Raw genomic sequence first — 22,634 nt, forward strand, 5'->3', positions numbered from 1 at the left:
GTGCATGTCAAAATTAAGACTCAAGTGAAAGGCAGCTGGGAGAATTAATAAAGCATGGGATTGATTTCCTCATTTAATATAGAATGGATTGCTGTCAGTTGCAATTCATTGTTCTTCTTTCCTGACTGTTTGCATGCAAAGTAACATAATTATATCAGTTTATGTTGAGAAATGTGGAACCAGTTGAATAGAAGAAAAAGCACAGAATAGGCTTGCTGAACCCTCTGTTAAGGTAATTGGAACAATTCAAAGATATGAAGAGACAGACATTAAGTCCTCCTAGATATTTTAAATAAAATGAAATCTAAAGTTTACTTGTTTCCAATGTTCCGCTCCTTTCATTTCTGATAATCCGCTTTGAGTAGGTACAAAATAAATGAAGGCAGACATAAAGTTTGTAGAGAAATTTTATTTGGAGATTCATTGAAGATTTGAAAACAGTTTGATGAGAGGAGCTGGCATGAATCCGAGAAGATGATGAAATCTGAAAGGAAAGAGATTAATGGTGAACTATTCTGCTTAGTATGTAGGTGTAAAGCTTATAAGGAAATTGTGTAATATCAATACAGATGATGATATCAAAATCTTAATATTCCTGATGTATTTAACATTGAACACAGGATGATATTCTCATTACAAGTAAGTCTGAATGGACTTTTAGGTGGCCTCTGGTATAAGTTATTGTACATTGAAAACCAATCCCTCTTAGGATTTATTTTAAATTAGAGTGCAGTTGTTCATCTATCCACATTTTGAACATTTTTTTTTTTACCAGATATTTGCTTTTACAGCAGTTGCTGTTCAAGTCTTTTTTTTTTCTGATATATGTTTTTTCTGATGTATGTTGTCCAGTGGCCAAATCAAGCCTGGAATTTTATGCTAAAGATGTAACTTTCTTACCTGCTTGGTTTATGGAAATTTACCATTCCTTCTCTCTTCCTTTTCATTTTCAGCTCTGGAATAATTACTTCCACTTGGCCGTGGCCTTCCTTACCCAGGAGTCTCTGCAGCTGGAGAACTTTTCCCATGCAAAGCGCACGGCAATCCTTTGCAAGTGAGTGTGAGGTGCTCTCTCCTTGGTGAACTACAGTAGCGGCAGCACTAGCGCAAAGCTAAGTCAGTTGGCAGTTAAACTTTTAAAACATCTAATGGGTACAGCCCTGGGGTTCTGGGGCCTCTCCTTTTGCTGGTGAGGCAGCCACATGATAGTGTCTCTGAGCTAACGTACTGTTGCCTTGATTCTTCTGTAAGTGTATCTTGTCTTTGCTCTGTATTTGTGCTCGCCCTGCTTCATGCTCCTGAATTGGTCCAACAGGAATCCAACCCTAGACTCAGGGTATTTCAGGCTTTTCATGAGCTGGACTCCCGTATGATTCACCTAGTCTGATCCTGAAGCCTGACCGTGTGCTGTTTCTTGCCTTCTTCCTGTAACTGTACCTTGTTATTTCTTGTCTTGTTCCTGAAGAGCCCGCTTCTCTGGATTATCTTTGCTTTGCCTTATGGACATTACTTGCCCACATAAGGTTATGTTTGCTACGCCATTTGGACTTTCCTTGCCGGGTTACTATATGTGCTGCTCAGGCCCAGCGTGACCAGATGTGCATACGCCGTGCATTTGCACAGGGCGGCACACCTGGGAGGGCGGCAACAGCAGGAGAGGCTGCAGGGGCCGCCAGCGGAGCTCAACTTGCCGGCGGCGATGGTGGTAGCAAGACAGGCCGGGGCTTCCCCGTAGCACAGCCTACCGGCAGCCAAAGACAAAGAAAGGCCGTGGCAGTTTCCACTTTTAGCTGCGCGCGTGCGCACAGCTTTCTGGCTCCCACCCACCTCTTCGCAGAAAGGCCAGTGATGGGGCTGAAGAAAGAGTAGCCCAGTGGGGGCCATGGTGGAGCTCGTCCCACCACGGCCCGAAGTGAAGAGGATGGAGGGGGCTGCAGTGGGGCCCAACCCATCATGTCCTGGAGAAAGAAAAAGCCCCATATGCGTGTGTGTGTGCGTGCATGTGTGTGTGTGCGAATGTGAGAACCTGTGTGCATGTGTCTGTGTGAGAACTTGTGTGCATGTGAATGAATGTGAGTCTGTATGAAAGCTTCAGTGTATGTCTGCTTCAGAACTTGTGTCCATGTGTCTGTGTCAGAGCTTGAGTGCAGAGTAATAGCGTGCCTATGGCCAATATGGCTACGGCCATAGGCGCTGCTACCAAAAGGCGCCATAGCGCCGCCGTCACGTAGGGCCTCGGTAAGTGGAAAAGCAGTGCGGCCCGCCAGCCACGCTGATGTTAATGGCAGAGCCGCGCTGCTTTTCCACTCATAGGCATCGGAACAGGGGCCGCCAACAATGGGAAAAGCCTCATTGGTGGCAGTGGGACAGCTCATCATTTCATGAACGCTAATGAATGGAAGGATCGGGCCTTGCAGCGTAGGCGGCTTCCTCCCTCCCAGCTGCCGGTGCCTGAATGACATCATCAGGAGCCGACAGCTGAGGAGGAAGAAGCAGCCCGCGCTGCAAGGTCTGATCCTTCCATTCTTCAGGAGCAGGGAGGGTGAATGAGGGGGATTGCGATAGCCCAGGGGGGTGAGCAGCATTAAGGAAATCATGCACTGGCCACCTGCAGTGAGTGAGGGAATTATGGGTGAGAAGGTGTGGGAGGGATAACAAACGTCTGGACAGTAGGTGGCCTGGGAGGGGAAGAAAGGCTGGAGAGCAAGACTGCTGGGAAGTGGAGGTCTGGGAGAGGAAGGCCTGTTGAGCAAGACTGCTGGGGATTGGGGGGTCTGAGTGAGGAGAGGGGGCTGTAGAGTAAGACTTCTGGGGAGTGGGATTTCTGGGATGGGAGAGGGGTCTGGAGAGCAAGACAAATGGGGGAAGTGGGGATCTGGAAGGTGAGTGGGGGCTGGGGAGTAAGACTCTTGGGGAATGGGGTGTTTGAGAGAGGAGAGGGGAGAAAAACTGCTGGGGCATTGGGTGTCTGAAAGTGAAGTGGGGATTGGGACCAAGAGTGCTGGAAAGTGAGAGGAAGGGGAGCAAGACTGTTTAGGATAGATTGAGAGAGTATGCATGTGTGTATGTGTGTGGGAGAGAGAGAGAGCTTGTGTATGAGAGTGAGAGAGCATACATGTGTGTATGTGTGTGGGAGAGAGAGAGAGCATGTGTGTGGGAGAGAGAGAGATAACATGTGTGTGGGAGAGAGAGCGAGATAGCATGTGTGTAGGAGACTGACCCCACTTCCTCTCTGCCTGCTAATCCTTGACAATCTCAGGGCTTCTAGAAATCAAAGGTTCTAGATATGGATAACAAGGGATTTTAAAAAATCCTTATTAGTTTTAATTACTGGGTGTTATTTGATGTGTTATTTAAAATATTTGATTGATATTTTTAAAATTTGTAGGTGAGTTTTTATTTTTGAATGCTATTCTATTCATTAGTTTCAAATTATTTTTTTATTGGTATGGTTTTACTAATTTTATTGTTTTATGAGGAATGGTAATTCTTCTCTTTTTCCATTGTTGCATTTCATATAGAATTTCACTTGTTGAGGTTTCCTGTTCCGTTTTTGTTGGTACATTTCTATTTATATTTTATGGTCTCTTTATTCTGTATTTGAGGGTTATCTGTTTTTTGCATGTGTGACTGAAGTGAGGTATTCCAATAGTGTGTACTTTGTATGCAGGGATCTATATAGCAGCTTGGCTTGTTCTGTTTTCCTAAGGGGGTGTAATATTTGCAGTTTTAATTTTCATAAGTAGAGTTATTGCTGTTTGAGTGCTGACAGTTAGTGTTGTTTGATTATAGAAAATGTATTGCATTGTAATTCTGTTTTCTTGTGGCTCTCTGAGGGTCATGCCCATGCCCAAAACGCATAACAGTAGGCCTAATACCATATGAGTTCCAAGTGCCTCTTGCTTTTTTGCAGGGTTTTCTGGTTGGCACCACAGCAGTGCATGTAAATATAACATACATATTGTGACATTTTTACCTCAGAAGACTGTGCTTTGAGCGTCCTTTTTCATGTAAAATGTTGGTATAAATGCATACATTTTAATTGTATGTGAGGAGGGTGTGATGGGGTGGAGGGCATCTAATACCCTTGCACTGGCCGTGAGCATTGCTGTACAAACATTTAACAGAGTCTCCCATCTCATGGTGTCATGTGTTGTGTAATGGGTGAGGGCGCAGTTTTTCACTTGGCCATAGGCGCCACATTGCCTAGCCACAGCTCTGCTTGAGTTTGTGTCTTTGTCAGAGTTTGTGTTCATGTGTGTGTGTGTCTGTGTGAGAGCTTTGGGTGTGTCAGAGCTTGTGTATGCTTTTGTGTCTATGAGAGAGCTTGAGTGTATGTCTGCATCAGAGTTTGTGTTCATGTGTGTGTATCTGTGTGAGAACCTGTGTGCTTGTGTGTGTGTATCTGTGTGAGAGCCTGTGTGTAAGTGCCTCTGTGTGTGTGCCTGTGAGAGCCTATATATCACATATAGCTTTTCACAGGCATGCTCACACACACACACATAGGGGAAGATTTTCATAGGGGTACGCGCATAAGATATGCGCGTACCCCCCGAAAACCTGCCTCAAGCTCCCCTTGCGCGCGCCGAGCCTATGTTGCATAGGTTGCCGGCGTGCGCAAAGCCCCGGGACGCGCATAAGTCCTGGGGCTTTGCTTGGGGCGCATGCGGGGGCGTGGTGCCGGCCCGGGGGCATTCTGGGGGCATGGCTGAGGTCTCTGAAACTGCTCCCGGGCCGGGGAATGGCGCGCTGGCAGCCGGCCCACACGCGCGAGTTATACCTGCTTTGGGCAGGCGTAACTTCTAAAATAAAGGTAGGGGGGGCGATTTAGTTAGAGCTTGGGAGTGGGTTAGGTAGGGGAAGGGAGGGAAAGGTGGGGGGAACAAAAAAAATTTCCTCCGAGGGAACGGGCAGCACGCACAAGGTGCACAAATGTTCACCCCCTTGCGCGTGCCAACCCCGGATTTTAAAAGATACGCGCAGCTACAAGTGTATCTATTAAAATCCAGGGTACTCTTGTTAGCGCAGGGTTGTGCGAACAAAAGTAAGCCTGCACGCTTCTTATAAAATCTACCCCATAATGGGGTAGATTTTAAAAGGTGCGTGCAGGAGTAGATTTGTTCGCACAACTCGGCGCAAACAAATCTACTCCCTATTTTATAACATGTGCGCGCTGCCACACATGTTATAAAATACAGGGTCGGTGCGCGCAAGGCTGCACAAAATCAGCAGCCTGCGCACGCCGAGCCGCGCAGCCATCCTCTGTTCCATCCGAGGCCGCTCCGAAATCGGAGCGGCCTCGGAGGGAACTTTCCTTCCGGCCCCCCCACCTTCCCCTCCCTTCCCCTATCTAACCCACCCCCCAGCCCTAAATAATTCCCCCCTACCTTTATTTTACAAGTTCCGCCTACCTGAGGCAAGCGTAACTTGCGTGCACCGACCAGCTGCCAGTGCGCCATGTTCCGTTCTGGGGGCCCCGGCCACGCCCCCAGGCTGGAATCACGCCAGCGGCCCCACCCCTGGAATGCCCCCCGAACACACACTGGTCGTGACACGCCCCCCCAGGAAAGCCCCGGGACTTACACGCGTCCCGGGGCTTGTGCGCGCCACCGAGCCTCTGCAAGATAGGCTCGGCACGTGCAGGGGGTGAAAGGGGCAGCTTTTTGGGGGTTATGCGCGTATTTTACATGCGTAACCCTTTGAAAATCTGCCCCAATGTGTCTGTGAGGAAAAGAGAACAAATGTGTGTGAGAGCATAGGCATGTATTTAAGAGATGGAAAGTATGAGAGAGTGAATATGTCTGTGTGTGTGTGTGAAGATAAAATTTTTGTGGCCCTACCTCCCTAATCCACGACAATCTCAAGGTGACTGGAAATCAAAACATCCCAGGGATGGAGAGCAGGAAATTTTTTAATCCTTATTAGTTTTAATTATTGGGTGTAATTTGATATTTTAATTATTGGATTTTTTTATTCATCAGTTGTTTTGAAATATTTTATTGGTGTTTGGGAAAGTTTGTATATTCTATTTGTTAATTGGTTTGAAAAATTATTCTTTTTATGATTATGATTTTATTGATGTTTTACATTTCTTGATTTCTTGATTTTATTTTTTTATGTTTTATGAAGAATGGTAATGTTTCTGTTTTTCCATTGTTGCTCTGCTTATAGAGGCTGACTTGTTGTGGGTTCCAGTTCAGTTTTTCCCTTCACATTTCTATTTATACTTTCTGGTCTCTTTATTCTGTATTTGGTCAGGGTCTGTCTGTGTTCTCCATGAGTGTCCAAGGTGAGGTATTTTGCTACCATATAATTTATCTGTGGTGATCTGTAGCAGTCTGATTTGTTCTGTTTTCCTAATAGGACTGAAATAATTTGGCTGAGTAGAAACTCATTGATAGTTAAACCACCTGCCCTTAACCTGATAATTTTGAAATTAATCCCTCAAACCAAGTATGGGATTTAGGTATACAGCTAGATGAGAACCTTACAATGAAAATGCACATTAGTAAATTAATTAAGACAGGTTACGCCAAGTTGCATATTCTACATCAGTTGAAACCATTATTAACTTTTGAAGACTTCTGTACTGTATTGAAAACTCTAATCTTCGCAAACGTAGACTACTGTAACCCCTTACTACTAGATCTTCCAGCATGTTACCTAAAACCACTACAACTATTACAAAATGCCGCAGTAAGACTTTTATTAGGATCTAGGAAATATGATCACATTACACCCTCGCTTATGTCATTTCATTGGTTACCAGTACAAGCCAGAATCTATTATAAAATATTAACGATAATATTCAAATCATTCATTCCAATAACATCGGCTTGTTAGGAGTGACACTACAACCATACAATCCACAGCGAACACTAAGATCACAAAATAAAGGAGCTTAACATATCTTGGACTGTAAATGTGCGCTAGCATACTACTTAGACCACACTGCAGTCCATAGGAAATCCACTCAACTCTTTGTTTCTTTTGATCTGAACAAACCGGGTAATCCAGTGGGCAAACACACTCTCTCCAACTAGCTAGCAGATTGTATAGAGTTCTGCTATGAAAAAGCAGGCCTTCCTCTCCAAAGGCGAGTAAAAGCACATTCAGTAAGAGCAATGTCAACCTCAGTAGCACACTATCATTCAGTACCAATAGCTGACATATGTAAAGCTGCAACATGGAGTTCTCTTCACACCTTTGCAGCTCATTACTGTTTGGACAAAGAAGGACGACAAGATTCAGCCTACGGACAATCTGTCTTAAAGAACTTGTTTCCAGTATAATCCCAACTCCTTCTACATCCAACCTGTGTGATTTTCGGCTGCCTCATTTTCACCAACAATACTTCAGTGTTGCTTCACTACAAAATGACTCAGCCTATAGCTTACTAATCATCCATATGTGAGGACTAGCATCCTGTTTGTCCTGGGATAAAGCAAAATTGCTTACCTTGTAATAGGTGTTATCCCAGGACAGCAGGATGTAGTCCTCACAACACCCACCCGCCACCCCGCAGAGTTGGGTCCGATACGTTTTATTATTTTATTTTTGCTAACACTTATTGCCACATACGAGACTGAAGGGAGACCTCTGTGGCTCAAAGAATCATGGCATGCTGGGCATGCTCAGTGGGCTCAGTGTGCCAGTCAAACGTTTCTAGAAACTTTGACAGAAAGTTTTCCATGATAGGCCTCTGTCAGTGACGTCACCCATATGTGAGGACTACATCCTGCTGCCTGGGATAACACCTATTACAAGGTAAGCAATTTTGCTTTCCCACAATAGAGAGCACATATCTGATGCGAATAAGAGAACATGTGTTTTCCATAGCGTGTCCAAAGCTCTGGAATATGCCTGAGACTTTAGGTATTTACCAAATAGAAAGAAATTTAAATATGAGCTAAAAACATGGCTATTCAAAAACACATATAATCTAACTTTAAAACATCAGAATATACTGAGCTACAAAGACAAGAAGGACAAAAGATAATTATTAAATCAGGAAGAATAAATCAAATGAGAGACTGTAAGATTCTCAAAACAACCCTCTGACTAAGATGTGTAAACTATCACTTAATTTTAATTATCCACACATTAAGAAAGGTGGAAGGAAGGCAAAACGATTACCTGCATGGTTAAAAGGTGAGGTGAAAGAGGCTGTTTTAGCCAAAAGATCTTCATTCAAAAATTGGAAGAAGGATCCAACAGAAGAAAATAGGACAAAGCATAAGTGTTGGCAAGTTAAATGTAAGACATTGATAAGACAGGCTAAGAGAGAATTTGAAAAGAAGTTGGCCGTAGAGGCCAAATCTCACAGTAAAAACTTTTTAAAATATATCAGAAGCAGAAAGCCTGCGAGGGAGTCAGTTGGACAGTTAGATGATCGAGGGGTTAAAGGGGCAATTAGAGAAGATAAGGCCATCACGGAAAGATTAAACGATTTCTTTGATTCAATGTTTACTGAAGAGGATGTTGGGGAGATACCAGTTCCGGAGAAGGTTTTCATGGGTAGTGATTCAGATGGACTGAACCAAATCACGATGAACCTAGAAGATGTGGTAGGCCTGATTGACAAACTGAAGAGTAGTAAATCACCTGGACTGGATGTTATACACCTCAGGGTTCTGAAGGAACTCAAAAATACAAAAAAACCCCAAACTATAAATACAGAATTGAATATAAAGTATTATCAATTCTTCACAAAATAATTGCTGAACAACAAAATTACTGGCTAACCAAACACATAGAATTACATACTCCAAAAAGGAACCTTCGCTCAATGAATAAAGGCCTCCTCAAAATTCCTCATGTAAAAACCACGAATCTATCATCAACTAGAGAGAGAGTAATATCCATCGCCAGTCCCTCTCTATGGAACTCTTTACCCCTCAATCTAAGAATGCGATTTGACTCCAAAACTTTCAAAAAAGATTTTCACTCTGATTGCCATTTAATTCCTGAGGAAGTATTGTTCAAAGTTTTTGGAAATTATTCCTACTTTGGGAGAAGCATTGGGAATGGAAATATATTGTGGCAGACTGCTGTGTGGATCCTCAACAGAGCTCCATGTTGGCATCATGCTAATAACTGTAAAGCTGGAATGTGGCATGAAAAACTGAGGTAAAGTTACAGGGAAAGAGATTTTCAAAAATCAATAGGGCTGGGGCCATAATCAAAGCAGCACACCTTTATTACAAAAAAAAAATGTGAAAATATAGGAAATAAAATACATTTAGACAGAAAAGAAAGGAGACCAAAAGAGAGAAAAAAATTGCACCAAAACAGAGATACATTTTCATTCTGAAGAATCTAGTTAGCAGTGCTGCTTCAGGTAGTTATGTCAAGAAAGGGATGGAGAAATGCACTCTGCTGATTTTTCTGGCTATATTGTTAAGCTATCCAAAGAATTTGGCATATCTCATGTGCTCTCCTTGAAGTATCACAAATACCTTCCTTGTGGTACCCTGGGTTTCTCCAGGGAGCATCAGATGTTTGACTTGGAGTGTTTTAAGAGACTGTTTCTGGGGGTTTTCAGGTTCCCTGCCTGAGATCTCTCAGATGTTTTCACTGAAGTATCTCAGGGACTCTTTTTAGGCATCACAATTGATTCACCTAGTGTCCCAGATGTTCTTGCTGGTGTGTATCAGGAATTTTCACTCATGTTGTCTCATGTTCTTTGCATAAGATGTCTCAGATATTTTTACTGGATTATCTTAGAGACCCTTCCGGGTGCTTTTGTGGACCTGACCCTAATTTGAGTCTTGTATTTAAATGGATTTTCTACACAGAGTATTGATGGAATTCTCTCATTCTGTATTCAGGTATGGAGATATGAGAGCGACAATAGGAGCATCAATATGTGACATGTGGTACAGTCTAGGTAAGGAATTCTTCTTGAATATATATTTTGGTTTTGGCATGATAAAGCATTGAAATCTGATTTCCAAACCCACTTCCATCATTCATGGCTAGACCTTGAGCCAGTCACTAAAATTTGGCATGCATGTTAAAGCTGTTTAGCTAGTGCTAAGGCCCTACCATGCATACTAAATGGATCCTTGATGACAGTGAGTATTCACTAAAATTAATGTGTACCCATATGTAAATAAAAGAGCATCATATGCAAATTAGGCTTTAGCAGACATATGGAAAATAACAAGCTATGCTTTCCTCCATACACTATTTCTCATGTGCCCACTAATGCCAAAAATGTAACATCCACTTTGAAGAGGGTGTTAAATGTTATCATGCTCACAAAGCTGGCATTAAAATTTAACACTGAGGGAGGCTCTGCCTCCCAGATCCTCTGACACAAATCATAAGGGCCCTCTATGATCCAAAGAAGACTTCCAACACAAGTAGAAAGAGCCATCAGCAGCCTGAAATATTTATTTATTTGTTTGTTTGTTTATAGAACCCTAAGGTAAGTTACACTGACTCAGTCCTCCCCAACACCTAGACTCAGGATCAAGGATTCTCACTGGGCCCAAATCAACACCTGTTCCCATTTTCCGTTAGCAGGTACCCCCTGCCTATTCCTTCCAACAAGGCCCTCAAGAAGTTTGGAGCAGGAGTGAACATGACTGTCCCATCCTGCTGCCAATGACTTTCAGAATGGCAGTGACTAATCTCTTGCATTCCTATTGTCCCTGCATGCATACAATTAAGCAGTGACACCAAGCAAACTCTTTAACTAACTACAGTGTGGAGTTCATAGAACTTTGAGGTTAGCTACACAAAAGCTGAGTTTTTATTTGCCCGCACCAGCTGCTTAAATGTTGTGTGCACATCCTTTTTTTAATCTGGACAAAAAGGGTGCCAATGGAAGCATTTTCCGACTTTCAGGTAATCATCTAAAAACCTCAGGGGCTTTAGGGCTGAATTCCATAAGACCGGACAAATCAACGAAAAGGCCCTATACCTAGTTTCAACATTATGGACATTCAAATGGAAATGAGTACTGAGAGCAGAAGGTACTATTGCTGGATCACTAAGTATTGCTTGGCTGTAAAATTTAGTGACTTAAAACTTGGGGGAGAAGAGAAATTGTGAGGCAAATATATTTTTCCTGTGTGTGTCTGACTTAAAAGAAAGCTAGGTTAATTTTTAGTGGGGTTTTTTCCATCCTATCCACCCGTACTCCCACTCATCCATAAGCAAATTTTTGATTTATAGATTCTCGCCCCAATTAAGAGGTCAAGAGACATTTTCACAATAAGAATCAATCAGAGATTTAGATAAAACAAAGGAATAACCCCACTCTTATCAAAAGATTAACTGCTTTTCACTTACAGGTTATTGCCAAACTAACATAAAATACATTGAATACATTTAAAGGACTTTGCTAAGGGAGTAAAAATGCTTAATCTAAAGTAATCTTAATTAACAACTCAATAATATTACGATGCAGATAGCAGTCAAGCAGCGAAATGGGGGCCTTCCAGTCTTCTGCATCAAATGCCACTTGTATGATTATCTACCAGTTAATGAGAGGTTCTATGTGTGCACTCGATGCAATGAGCTTCTGGCTGTCAGAGTCCAATCTCTGGAGGCTAGAGTGGCAGACCAGGAGGAGCTGAAGCAGACAGAAAGGTATATAGAGGAGACCATCAAGGATATAGTAAAACAGTTCCACCTCCAATCTGGCAGCCCTTATGTTGCCTTGGAGGAGTAAGGTCACCAGAAAGAAGAGCATCATGTTCATATAGCAGAAAGTGATCCTGTAGCTTGGATCTACCCACCAGGTGATGCAGTATCCTCTCACATTGAGGATGCTTCTCCAGAGGCACATGCCCAGGAGGGAATGGTTAGGACAGCTATTGCAGATTAGAGATGTGCATTCGTTTATCACGAATTAGGCAATTTCAACGAAGATGGTGCCGGCCGTCCATTGCTCCTACCATGTGTCAGGGACCGACCAATGGCACCAGTAGCCCCTGTGACATCGTAAGGGCAAAGGGCCATCGGCGCCATTTTGATTCGTAGCAGGCCCGACAGCCCGACGGCCCGGAGGGAGAAATCACTCGCAGGATCCTGCTGGACCACCAGGGCTTTTAGTAAGTCTTGGGGAGGGATCAGGATGGTGGGGGTGGGGGGGGGTGTTGTAATACAGTAAATGTGAAGGGTTGGGGCTGTTTTTTTTTTCTGATTCAGATTTTTTTTTTTTAATTCGTTTTTCCGGTTTTGGGTTCGAGTTCAGCTTCATTTTTGCCAAAAAACAATCTGTGGGAAAACAAGTTTTCCCACGAAGCGCCCGAACTGAAACCCAACCCAAGCCAGAAAAGAAGATTGCCAGAGAGACAAAAACGCAAAATAACTTTTAAAAGTATATCAAAGCAAGAAGTCTTTGAGGAAGTCGATTCAACCACTAGATTATCGAGGAGTAAAAGGGCACTTAGAGAAGACAAGCCTTAGTAGAAAAACTAAATTAATTTTTTTCTTTGCTTAGGAAAGCATCGGGGAGATACCTATGCCAGGCACATTGTTTGAGGGTGAGGATTCAGAGTAACTAAAGCAAATCACAGTGAACTGCAAGTCCAGATGGTATACACTCCAGAGTTCCAAAAGAACTAAAACATGAAATTGCAGACTTATTACTACTAGTCTCTAACTTCTCATTCAAATCAGCTGTGGTACCCGAGAATTGAAACATAGAAACATAGAAATGACGGCAGAAGAAGACCGAATGGCCCATCCAGTCTGCCCAGCAAGCCTCACACATTTTTTCTCTCATTCTTATCTGTTTCTCTTAGCTCCTTGTTCTATTCCCCTTCCACCCCCACCATTAATGTAGAGAGCAGTGATGGAGCTGCATCCAAGTGAAATATCTAGCTTGATTAGTTAGGGGTAGTAGGGACAGTAACCGCCGCGATAAGCAAGCTACACCCATGCTTATTTGTTTTACCTAGACTATGTTGTACAGCCCTTGTTGGTTTTTTTTTCTTCTCCCCTGCCGTTGAAGCAGAGAGCCATGCTGGATATGCATTGAAAGTGAAGTATCAGGCACATTTGGTTTGGGGTAGTAACCGCCGTAACAAGCCAGCTACTCCTCGCTTTGTGATTGCGAATCCTTTTTTTCTTCACCCCTGTCGTTGAAGCTATGCAGGATATGCGTGAAGCATCAGTTTTTTGTTTTTGTTTTTTTTTCCCCTGCTGTTGAAGCAGAGAGCTATGCTGGAAATGCGTGATGTATCAGTCTTTCTCCCATGCCGATGAAGCAGAGAACCATGCTGGATATGCATGGAAAGTGAAGTATCAGGCACCTTTGGTTTGGGGTAGTAACCGCCGTAACAAGCCAGCTACTCCCCGCTTTTTGAGTGCGAACCCTTTTTCTTCTCCCTTGCCATTGTAGCAGAGAGCTCTGCTGGATGTGTGAAGTATCAGTTATTCTTCTCCCCTGTCATTGAAGCAGAGAGCTATGCTGCATATGCATTAAAAGTGAAGTATCAGGCATATTTGGTTTGGGGTAGTAACCGCCGTAACAAGCCAGCTACTCCCCTCTTTGTGAGTGCAAATCCTTTTTTCCATTACCTCTTGCTGTTGAAGCTTTGAGTGATGTAGGAGTCACAGTAAGCATGTGTATGTTTATTTAATAAGGGTATTGTGTCAATGGCCATCATTCTGGCGAGTCACCCACTCTTCATTGGCGGCCTCTTGACTTTATGGATCCGCAGTGTTTATCCCACGCCCCTTTGAAGTCTTTCACAGTTCTGGTCTTCACCACTTCCTCCGGAAGGGCATTCCAGGCATCCACCACCCTCTCCGTGAAGAAATACTTCCTGACATTGGTTCTGAATCTTCCTCCCTGGAGCCTCAAATCGTGACCCCTGGTTCTGCTGATTATTTTCCTACGGAAGAGGTTTGTCGTTGTTTTTGGATCATTAACACCTTTCAAGTATCTGAAAGTCTGTATCATATCACCTCTGCTCCTCCTTTCCTCCAGGGTGTACATATTTAGATTCTTCAATCTCTCCTCGTACGTCATCCGATGAAGATCCTCCACCTTCCTGGTCGCCCTTCTCTGTACCGCTTCCATCTTGTCTTTGTCTTTTTGTAGATACGGTCTCCAGAACTGAACACAGTACTCCAGGTGAGGCCTCACCAAGGACCTGTACAAGGGAATAATCACTTCCCTTTTCTTACTCGATATTCCTCTCTCTATGCAGCCCAGCATTCTTCTGGCTTTTGCTATCGCCTTGTCGCATTGTTTCGCTGTCTTCACATCATTAGACACTATCACCCCAAGGTCCCTCTCCTGCTCCGTGCACATCAGCCTTTCCCCCCCCCATCGAGTACAGTTCATTCGGATTTCCACTCCCCATATGCATGACTTTGCACTTCTTGGCATTGAATCTCAGCTGCCATATCTTCGACCACTCTTCCAGTTTCCTTAGATCCCGTCTCATTCTCTCCACTCCTTCCGGCGTGTCCACTCTGTTGCAGAAGGATGGTAAACATAATGCCCTTTTTTAAAAAGGTTCCGGGGTGATCTGGGAAACTACAGAATGGTGAGGTCAGTACCAGCAAAACACAGCAGGACAAAACAACATGGCTAGTGGCCCTTTAGGTGCAATGGCTGCCCCAACCTCAAGGGCCTTAAAGAGCCAGCCACCGAAAAATGCCCCAGGCAAAGATGAAGTGGTAAAAGTGGTAAAATATAGATGTAAAGCCATGAGAATCACTGTGAGACCTGGCGTCCACAAGAAGGAGGTTATCTACCCCTGATGAAGCTGCGCCTTTGCAGCGAAACACCGGCCGCTGTCGGGTTGGAGATAGAGATATCTTTACAATTGGGAAAGATGGATTACTTGTTTAACATCTTTACAGGCTTTGGAGCCGTTGTGCATGGAGTACAAGTTTACATATACAGAATTTACAGCCATCTCAGATGGATTATAAGATTTTTAGTCCGTTTTTGCTTGAACATTTCCTACAAACTATTAGCCAGCATACAGGATTTACAGCCATCTCGGACGGATTACAAATAGATTTTTAGTCCGTTTCTGCTTGAACATTTTCTACAGGCTAAACAGCTGGTAAGAGCCGCAGATGAAGATCAGACTGGACGGTTCAACTCTGCACAGTTGAACACGTTGTCAGGCTTGCTGATGCAGCATCTTATAAAATATTGCATATTTGATACATTCACACATTGTTGGACATACACTGAGTCAACTTGAATAATTAATTAATTAGGTGGTGCCTTTTGCCTATTGATTTTGATACACAGGACCTATACAGTGCTCTTTTTTTGTGTTGTTACTAATATGAGGCTCACAGGTCTATAGTTTCCCAGATCACTTCTGGAACCCTTTTTTTTTAAACTGACATTACATCAGGCATCCTCCAGTCCTCATATATATATTACGGCTGTTTTATAGTTTACAGATTGCTAGTAACAGGTTTGCATTTCATATTTGAGTTCTAAAAGACTCTAGGATGGATACCATCTGGTCCTAGTGATTTGTTATTCTTTAGTTTCTTAACATTATCTATTACGTCCTCCATTATCACTGAGATATGTTTTAATTGCTCAGACTCATCACCATCAATGAATGTTTCTGGTATGGGTATGTTCCCAACATCCTCCTTCAAAAAACTGTGGCAAACAATTCATTCGGTTTTTCTGCTCTTTTATTCTCTTCCATTTTGTCCCTCAGTCATCTAGCAGCCCCACTGACTAACTCTCAGGTTTTTTTTAGCTTCAAATGTATTTGGAAAATGGTTTTATTATTAGTTTTTGCTTCTCTGGCAAACTTCTTCTCAAATTCTTTCTTGGCCTGACTTATTACTGTTCTAAATATGACTTGCCACTATTGTGCTATTGCCTATTTTCTTCATTTGGGTCTGCTTTCCATTTTTTGAACGATGTCCTTTTGGCTTTAATTGCCTCTTTTTCCTCCCCCATTAAACCATGCTGGCAGTCATTTGGTCTTTCTTTAACTGTTTTAAATGCATGGGATACATTTTATTTGGGCTTCTAAGCTTTCATATTTAAACAATCTCTATGCCTCATGCAAACTTTTAACCTTTGCGACTGATCCTTTTAGCGTTTTTTTTATGGGGCAAAGGCCAGCTAGTGCCATTTTGGAAAATGGTTTTGACCAGCCTGGGGCCTCAGGGGCATTCCAGGCCTCTGCTAGACTACCAGGGACACTTTTCTTATGTAAGGTGGGTCTGAGGAGGTGGATAGGGCTATTAGACTACTAGTCCATGCGTTTGTATGGGGAGGGGCTGGGGGGCAGATATTGGGAATGTGGAAGGAGTTTGAATGGGTGGGTATTAAGTTGAAGGGTGCCATTTTGAACAAAGGGTAGGGATTGAGGTGGGGGGTGGAGTGTTGCTGCATGATTCTTACTTTTTTTTTCTACTTTTTGCACTATTGGGCTGCCTCTACAGGTAGCAGGGGGTGGGTGTGGGTCTACTCAGGCCCCCTGGGGAATTTTTGCACATTAAGAGGATTGCATGGCTCTTTTGGTGTGAAAGGGGCCCTCCAACACATGTTTTTCAAATTTTCCCCGAGACATTTTTTCTCTGGATTTTTCTGCATACCTGACTAACATTGCCAGGATGTTTAGCTGCAAGGCAGTGCCACTGAATATACCTAACTATCTTAAAGATAGCTAGATAACTATATATAGGTAACTGTAGAGCTGCTCTACAGCACAACCAGAGTTAACCAGATAATATATCCAACTAATTCTGAATATTGGAGTTGGCCAGATAACTTATCTGGCTAACTTACCTCCAACCTGAAATACCCTCAGAATGCTTCCAAGTTATCTGGCTACGTTTTATCTGTCTAACTGTTTAGCTGGTTAACTCAGAGGCAATGAGCCAGCGGGGATGTTTAAATCCTGCCATGTGTCCAAACTTAGCAGGGCAAATGGCACTGAATATCAGCACCTAAGCATGTATTCGTTTATCATTAATCAGCAATTGGACTAAAAATAGTCAGTTACTAAAAATGGTTTAATTGTATGTTGTTCTATATAACTGACTCTTATTTTGAAAAATTTCCTCCTAAAGAGGGTGATAATTTGTACATGAAGAAATGTGAATGGGGTTGGTGGGAGACCGAGGGATGGATGTGAAGCAAACACCAGTGACTGCTTGCCCAGGAACCAGTTGTCTCACCTTCTCAGATCAAGCAAGTGATCTTTGTAAACTCACTTATTATAAACTTAGAATTAAATGATCACCTTAAACTACACACAGAATTATAAGTTTAGAATTAAATGCTAATCTTAAATTGTTCATAGAATTAAATTCAAACTGTTTATTTTCCCAGAACACTCATAATTTTAAACTTAGAATGAAATGCTGCTCTTAAAATAGTACACAATTATACACAGCCAGTAATAGTTTTACCTTCCAGCAAAATTATTTTACATTATTTCAGCACTCTTTCCCAGTAACTCCGACTTGCCAGCAGATGGATACCTCTGTTGTCGGCACTCCCTCAGGACTGAGAACAGTCCTTCAGGACTCCATGACACCCATGCTACTATAATTTCTCATAGAATACACATTTTATATTTATTTACTGGGTTTTGATCTGTCTATACTTTGAATAATATTTGTGTAAACCTCTACCCTATCTTATTTAGGATGAAATAACCAATCTCTTCTCTGGTTTATCTCATCTAAGAATATAATCTCTGTAGTTAAGTTGTGATTGGCACCATAGCAAAAGATGAGTTATTAAGGGGGGGTTGATAAATGTATTTTTTTTTAATTAGGTTTGTTTTGGGTATTTTGGTCCTGCAGGGAATCAAAAGGCTCAGACATGCTTTACAGGATGGTAAAGTATCCTGCTTTATATAGGACAGTAGTAGGGATGTGAATCATTTTTTGACGATTTAAAATATCGTCCGATATATTTTAAATCGTCAAAAATCGTTAGGGCCACGATACAATACCAATTCCCCCGATTTATCGTCAAAAAATCGTAAATCGGGGGAAGGGGGAGGGCAGGAAAACCGGCACACTAAAACACCCTAAAACCCACCCCCGACCCTTTAAATTAAATCCCCCACCCTCCCGAACCCCCCCCCCCCCAAATGCCTTAAATTACCTGGGGGTCCAGCAGCACACTAAAACACGGCACACTAAAACCCACCCCGACCCTTTAAATTAAATCCCCCACCCCAAATGCCTTAAATTACCTGGGGGTCCGTAGCCTTAAATTACCTCTGTAGCGGCGGTCCGTAGCTAAATCGGGGGAAGGGGGAGAGCAGGAAAAGCGGCACACTAAATCGTGTGGTCTTCAGCCGGCGCCATTTTGCAAAATGGCCGCCGCAAAATGGCGGCGGCCATAGACCAAAACGATTCGACGCAGGAGGTCGTTCCGGACCCCCGCTGGACTTTTGGCAAGTCTTGTGGGGGTCAGGAGGCCTCCCCAAGCTGGCCAAATGTTTCTGGGGGTCCAGCGGGCGTCCGGGAGCGATTTCCTCCCGCGAATCGTTTTCCGTATGAAAAATGGCGCCGGCAGGAGATCGACTGCAGGAGGTCGTTCAGCGGGGTTCGGAACCCTCGCTGAACGACCTCCTGCAGTCGATCTCCTGCCGGCGCCATTTTCCGTACGGAAAACGATTCGCGGCAGGAAATCGCTCCCGGACGCCCGCTGGACCCCCAGGAACTTTTGGCCAGCTTGGGGGGGCCTCCTGACCCCCACAAGACTTGCCAAAAGTCCAGCGGGGGTCCGGAACGACCTCCTGCATCGAATCGTTTTGGTCTATGGCCGCCGCCATTTTGTGGCGGCCATTTTGCAAAATGGCGCCGGCTGAAGACCACACGATTTAGTGTGCCGCTTTTCCTGCTCTCCCCCTTCCCCCGATTTAGCTACGGACCGCCGCTACGGAAGTAATTTAAGGCTATGGACCCCCAGGTAATTTAAGGCATTTGGGGGTGGGGGATTTAATTTAAAGGGTCGGGGTGGGTTTTAGGGGGTTTTAGTGTGCCGCTGGACCCCCAGGTAATTTAAGGCATTTGGGGGGGTTCAGGAGGGTGGGGGATTTAATTTAAAGGGTCGGGGTGGGTTTTAGGGGGTTTTAGTGTGCCGGCTCACGATTTTAACGATTTTCACGATACTTTACACACCCAAACGGCAACAATACGATTCCCTCCCCCTCCCAGCCGAAATTGATCGTTAAGACGATCGAGGACACGATTCACATCTCTAGACAGTAGTAGTCTATTTATTGAGAAATTGTTCTATGTCCTCTTTAAGCTGGAACAGGGAGCCAAATTGCTCTGTTTTTCAGTCTGGTCATACATGCAAAAAGAAATTTGACTGAATTTCATATATGAACCTATAGGCAGACCTAGGATTTGTAAAAGGGGGTGCAGATGGTGTGGTGCATCATCATCCTCTATTCTTTCCCTTCTCTCAAATTCAAATAACTTTATTGGCATGCAATTTTACACGTGTTACAAAAGTAATACATTTCCAATGATCTACCTGATTGTGAGAAGTTAACACTTTTTCATTAAAATAAAAAACCAAGGGGCAGATTTTAAAACATACGCACGGGCGTACATGTTATAAAATTGGGCGTGCATGTGCACGCGCTGGGTAGCGCACACACATGTAGGCCTCGCGTGCATGTTATAAAATCTACCCCAAAATGAAAAGGAGAAAAATGAACAAAATAATTTTAATAATAGATAAAATTACAGGGGTACATTTTAAAAAGCTACATGCGGGCGGCCATGTGTACGCGCTACCTGGCACTCACACATGGGCGCCCGATTTTATAACATGCGAGCAGTATATATTCCAGGGTATGCTCAACTTCTTGTTTATTTGAGAAGGATTTGAACTTGTGTTGGAGATTTTGTGCTCTTCTCTGGAAAATCATCATTTTTGTCTTTTCCAGATTTACTTACAGGGTCCATGATTTGTGATAGGTCTCTGGAAGGTTTAGGTTCTCTGGTAGACATTCTGGGGGGGGGGGGAGATAAAATGACCAGATCATCTGTATATAGCAGGTATTTGGCTTCTGAATCATTTAGTTTTATTCCTGCAGCAGAGGATCTCTCCAGTACTATGAGGAGATCACTGATGTAGATATTGAAGAGGGTGGGGCTCAGGTTACATCTGTCTCACTCCCCGTTCCTGTTTAAAGTGTTCTGAGTGTTTATTTTTACCTTACAGCCAATGGATGAATGCATGCATTTAATTATATCATAAGCCCCCCCCCCCCCCCCCACCCACTCTCTCCCAAATTCTAGCTTACATTTCAGGCCAGGATGCCATATAGAATCAAAAGCTTTTGTTCAGTTAATAAAACATGCAAATACTCTCCCTGAGGGTAAAGATATTATTAGTGGTTCCATCCTTTGGAGGAACCCGATCTGATTCCTGTGCAGACATTTGCTATTCATTATGAATTTTAGTATTCATTTTAGGATATAACAGAAGAGTGCTGATATTATTTACTATTGACATGGATCCTTCGAAACATTTCTTTGATTTCCTATATTGTTATAGGGATATATAGTGGTGTTTGATATTCTTTGATTACCATTTCCAGCAGGTTTAATTTTTCTTGGCTGTGTTTTTGATCTTGGATTTGGCCTCTTTATAGAGATACTGAAAGTGTTCAGTCCAGATGTTGCCATTTTAGGGGGTCATTTATCAAAGTGCTATATGATGTTTTCGCATGCAAATAACGCCCTTAATGCATGCGAAAACATCATTAACGCAAAAGCACCATAATGCATGGTGTGATGCAAATGAGAAAAAGGGGAGGGATTTTTGGCCAAGTGGGCTGGGCTCACAGTTTTGCAAAGCTATATAGCATGGCTTTAACTGTAACTGGACCTTTTTCATTATTGTGTGTGGGGGGGGGGGGGGGGGGGGAGAGAGAGAGAGAGAGAGAGAGAGAGAGAGAGAGAGAGAGAGAGAGAGAGAGAGAGAGAACCTAGCCATAATGCCTGCCCCCTACATAGGTATTTATATCTCTATGGGGGGCCCACCTAGTAACTCGAGGTGAGGTTTATGTATTAGTGTAGGGGTTAGGGGCCACTTTGACATTCAAAGTGAAATGTACGAACAGAACAGTGCTCTCTTGTGAAGATATGATGACCTTTGGAGTGAGGAAACTCACCCAAAGATGAGATTTGTGCAGTGTTCTCTCAACCTAGCTTGATGTTACCCAGGTAGAGAGTCCATACCTATCTTGTGTGAGGGTATTATGGTTAGGCTCTCTCTCTCATACAGCAATTCTGGCACTTATCACAAAGTGCAAACAAATTATCTCACATATATATTAATGCAAATTGTGATAAACTGCCTCAAACCATAAAACACGCTCCTTTTCCTATCACATGCAATATTTAGTGCATTTTGATATATCCAGGCCTTAGATTGTTAATTCAGATTTGGTTTGGGGTTTAAGTCTCTTCCATATGTCCCAAAAGGAATTATTTTCTATGACTTCCTCATTTTCAAACAGCTTTTTCTTCCTATATTTAGCTTTTTCCCATTGAAGGGTTGTCTTTCAAGTCAGAAAATTTTCTTACCGTTTTGTCTTACGTTTTTACATTTCTCACCAAACCAAGCTGGTGTAGATATGTTTTATTTGAGCTGGTTTTTAAATTCTGGTTTATTAGTTAGCAATTCCCTTACTACTCTGTGGAAAATTGCATTTATATTTATGACAGCTTGCTCAGTGTCCTCTGGGACCTGATTGTAGTTCTTAGTCAGGAAAGTGTTAATCTGGTATTTTACTGCGGTCCTTTCTAAGGATTTCTGAATCTAGATTGGGGCACTGGGTGCTAGTATTTGCTTTGATCTATTGATATATAAGGCCATTTGGTTGTGGTCTGATAAGATTGGAGTCTGATAATCAAAGCGTTAATCTCTTTGATGTCTAGGTCTGTTATAGCATAATCAATGCTTGCTCTCATCTTCCTGTCTGCTCTTTCTCTCTCTCTCTCTCTCTCTCTCTCTCTCCCTCCCTCCTTACTGTTCCTCACAGGTTCCTTCCTTCCTACCTCCTCCCATTTCTCTTAATTTTCCCTCCAGTTCTCCTCCTTCTCCCCCCTCCTGTCCTTCAGGTTTCCTGGGGCACAGCACTGTGGACAGAGTAGTCAGTGACAGGTTTAGGGTTTGCATCCTCCAAGGCATCACTGGCGCTGCTGCTGCTGCTTGAAGGTCAGACAACAGGGAGCAAAAACAGGTACAGCCCCCACAGTTTTTTGTGGCAGCTCTGAAGTAGATTCTGTGACAAGAATTAGAAAATTCTGATGCACATTGGCAAATGTTTCCACTTTTATAGTATACTACAAAAATAAAGTAATTTTCCAATTTTGTTTTTGTCTGTATATTTATCTTGATTTTACTGGGTGAAGAAAAGGGATCTCAAGTGTCAGCATAGGGAGGAGATATCATGGATGGGAAGAGGAGAGGAACAGCTGGGGATTGGAGAAAAGAGGGTAAGGAGGACCAGGAATAGGGTGAGAAGATCAGATAACTGGTGATGACGGGAAGATAATGATAAGGGGAGAAGAGGGAGGGAGGATAGAAGATGGGGAGCATTAGTTTCAGTATTTATTATTCCAGTTTTATTAATCGCCATATTACAAAGTACCCATAATGATATACAATGAAACAAGAA

General features: G+C 43.0%; 1 protein-coding gene across 1 annotated transcript in view; it reads left to right on the plus strand.

Moving 5' to 3' along the window:
* Positions 1-22,634, plus strand: part of LOC115087992 (dedicator of cytokinesis protein 2-like) — a 1,829,205-nt gene that overhangs the window by 1,518,951 nt on the left and 287,620 nt on the right. Inside the window, exons 31-32 of the mRNA XM_029595813.1 lie at positions 954-1,054; positions 9,831-9,889. Coding sequence (XP_029451673.1) covers positions 954-1,054; positions 9,831-9,889 — 160 coding nt within the window. The remainder of the gene's footprint in view (positions 1-953; positions 1,055-9,830; positions 9,890-22,634) is intronic.

This window comes from Rhinatrema bivittatum, chromosome 1 (genome assembly GCF_901001135.1).
Source record: "Rhinatrema bivittatum chromosome 1, aRhiBiv1.1, whole genome shotgun sequence".
Lineage (NCBI taxonomy): Eukaryota > Metazoa > Chordata > Amphibia > Gymnophiona > Rhinatrematidae > Rhinatrema > Rhinatrema bivittatum.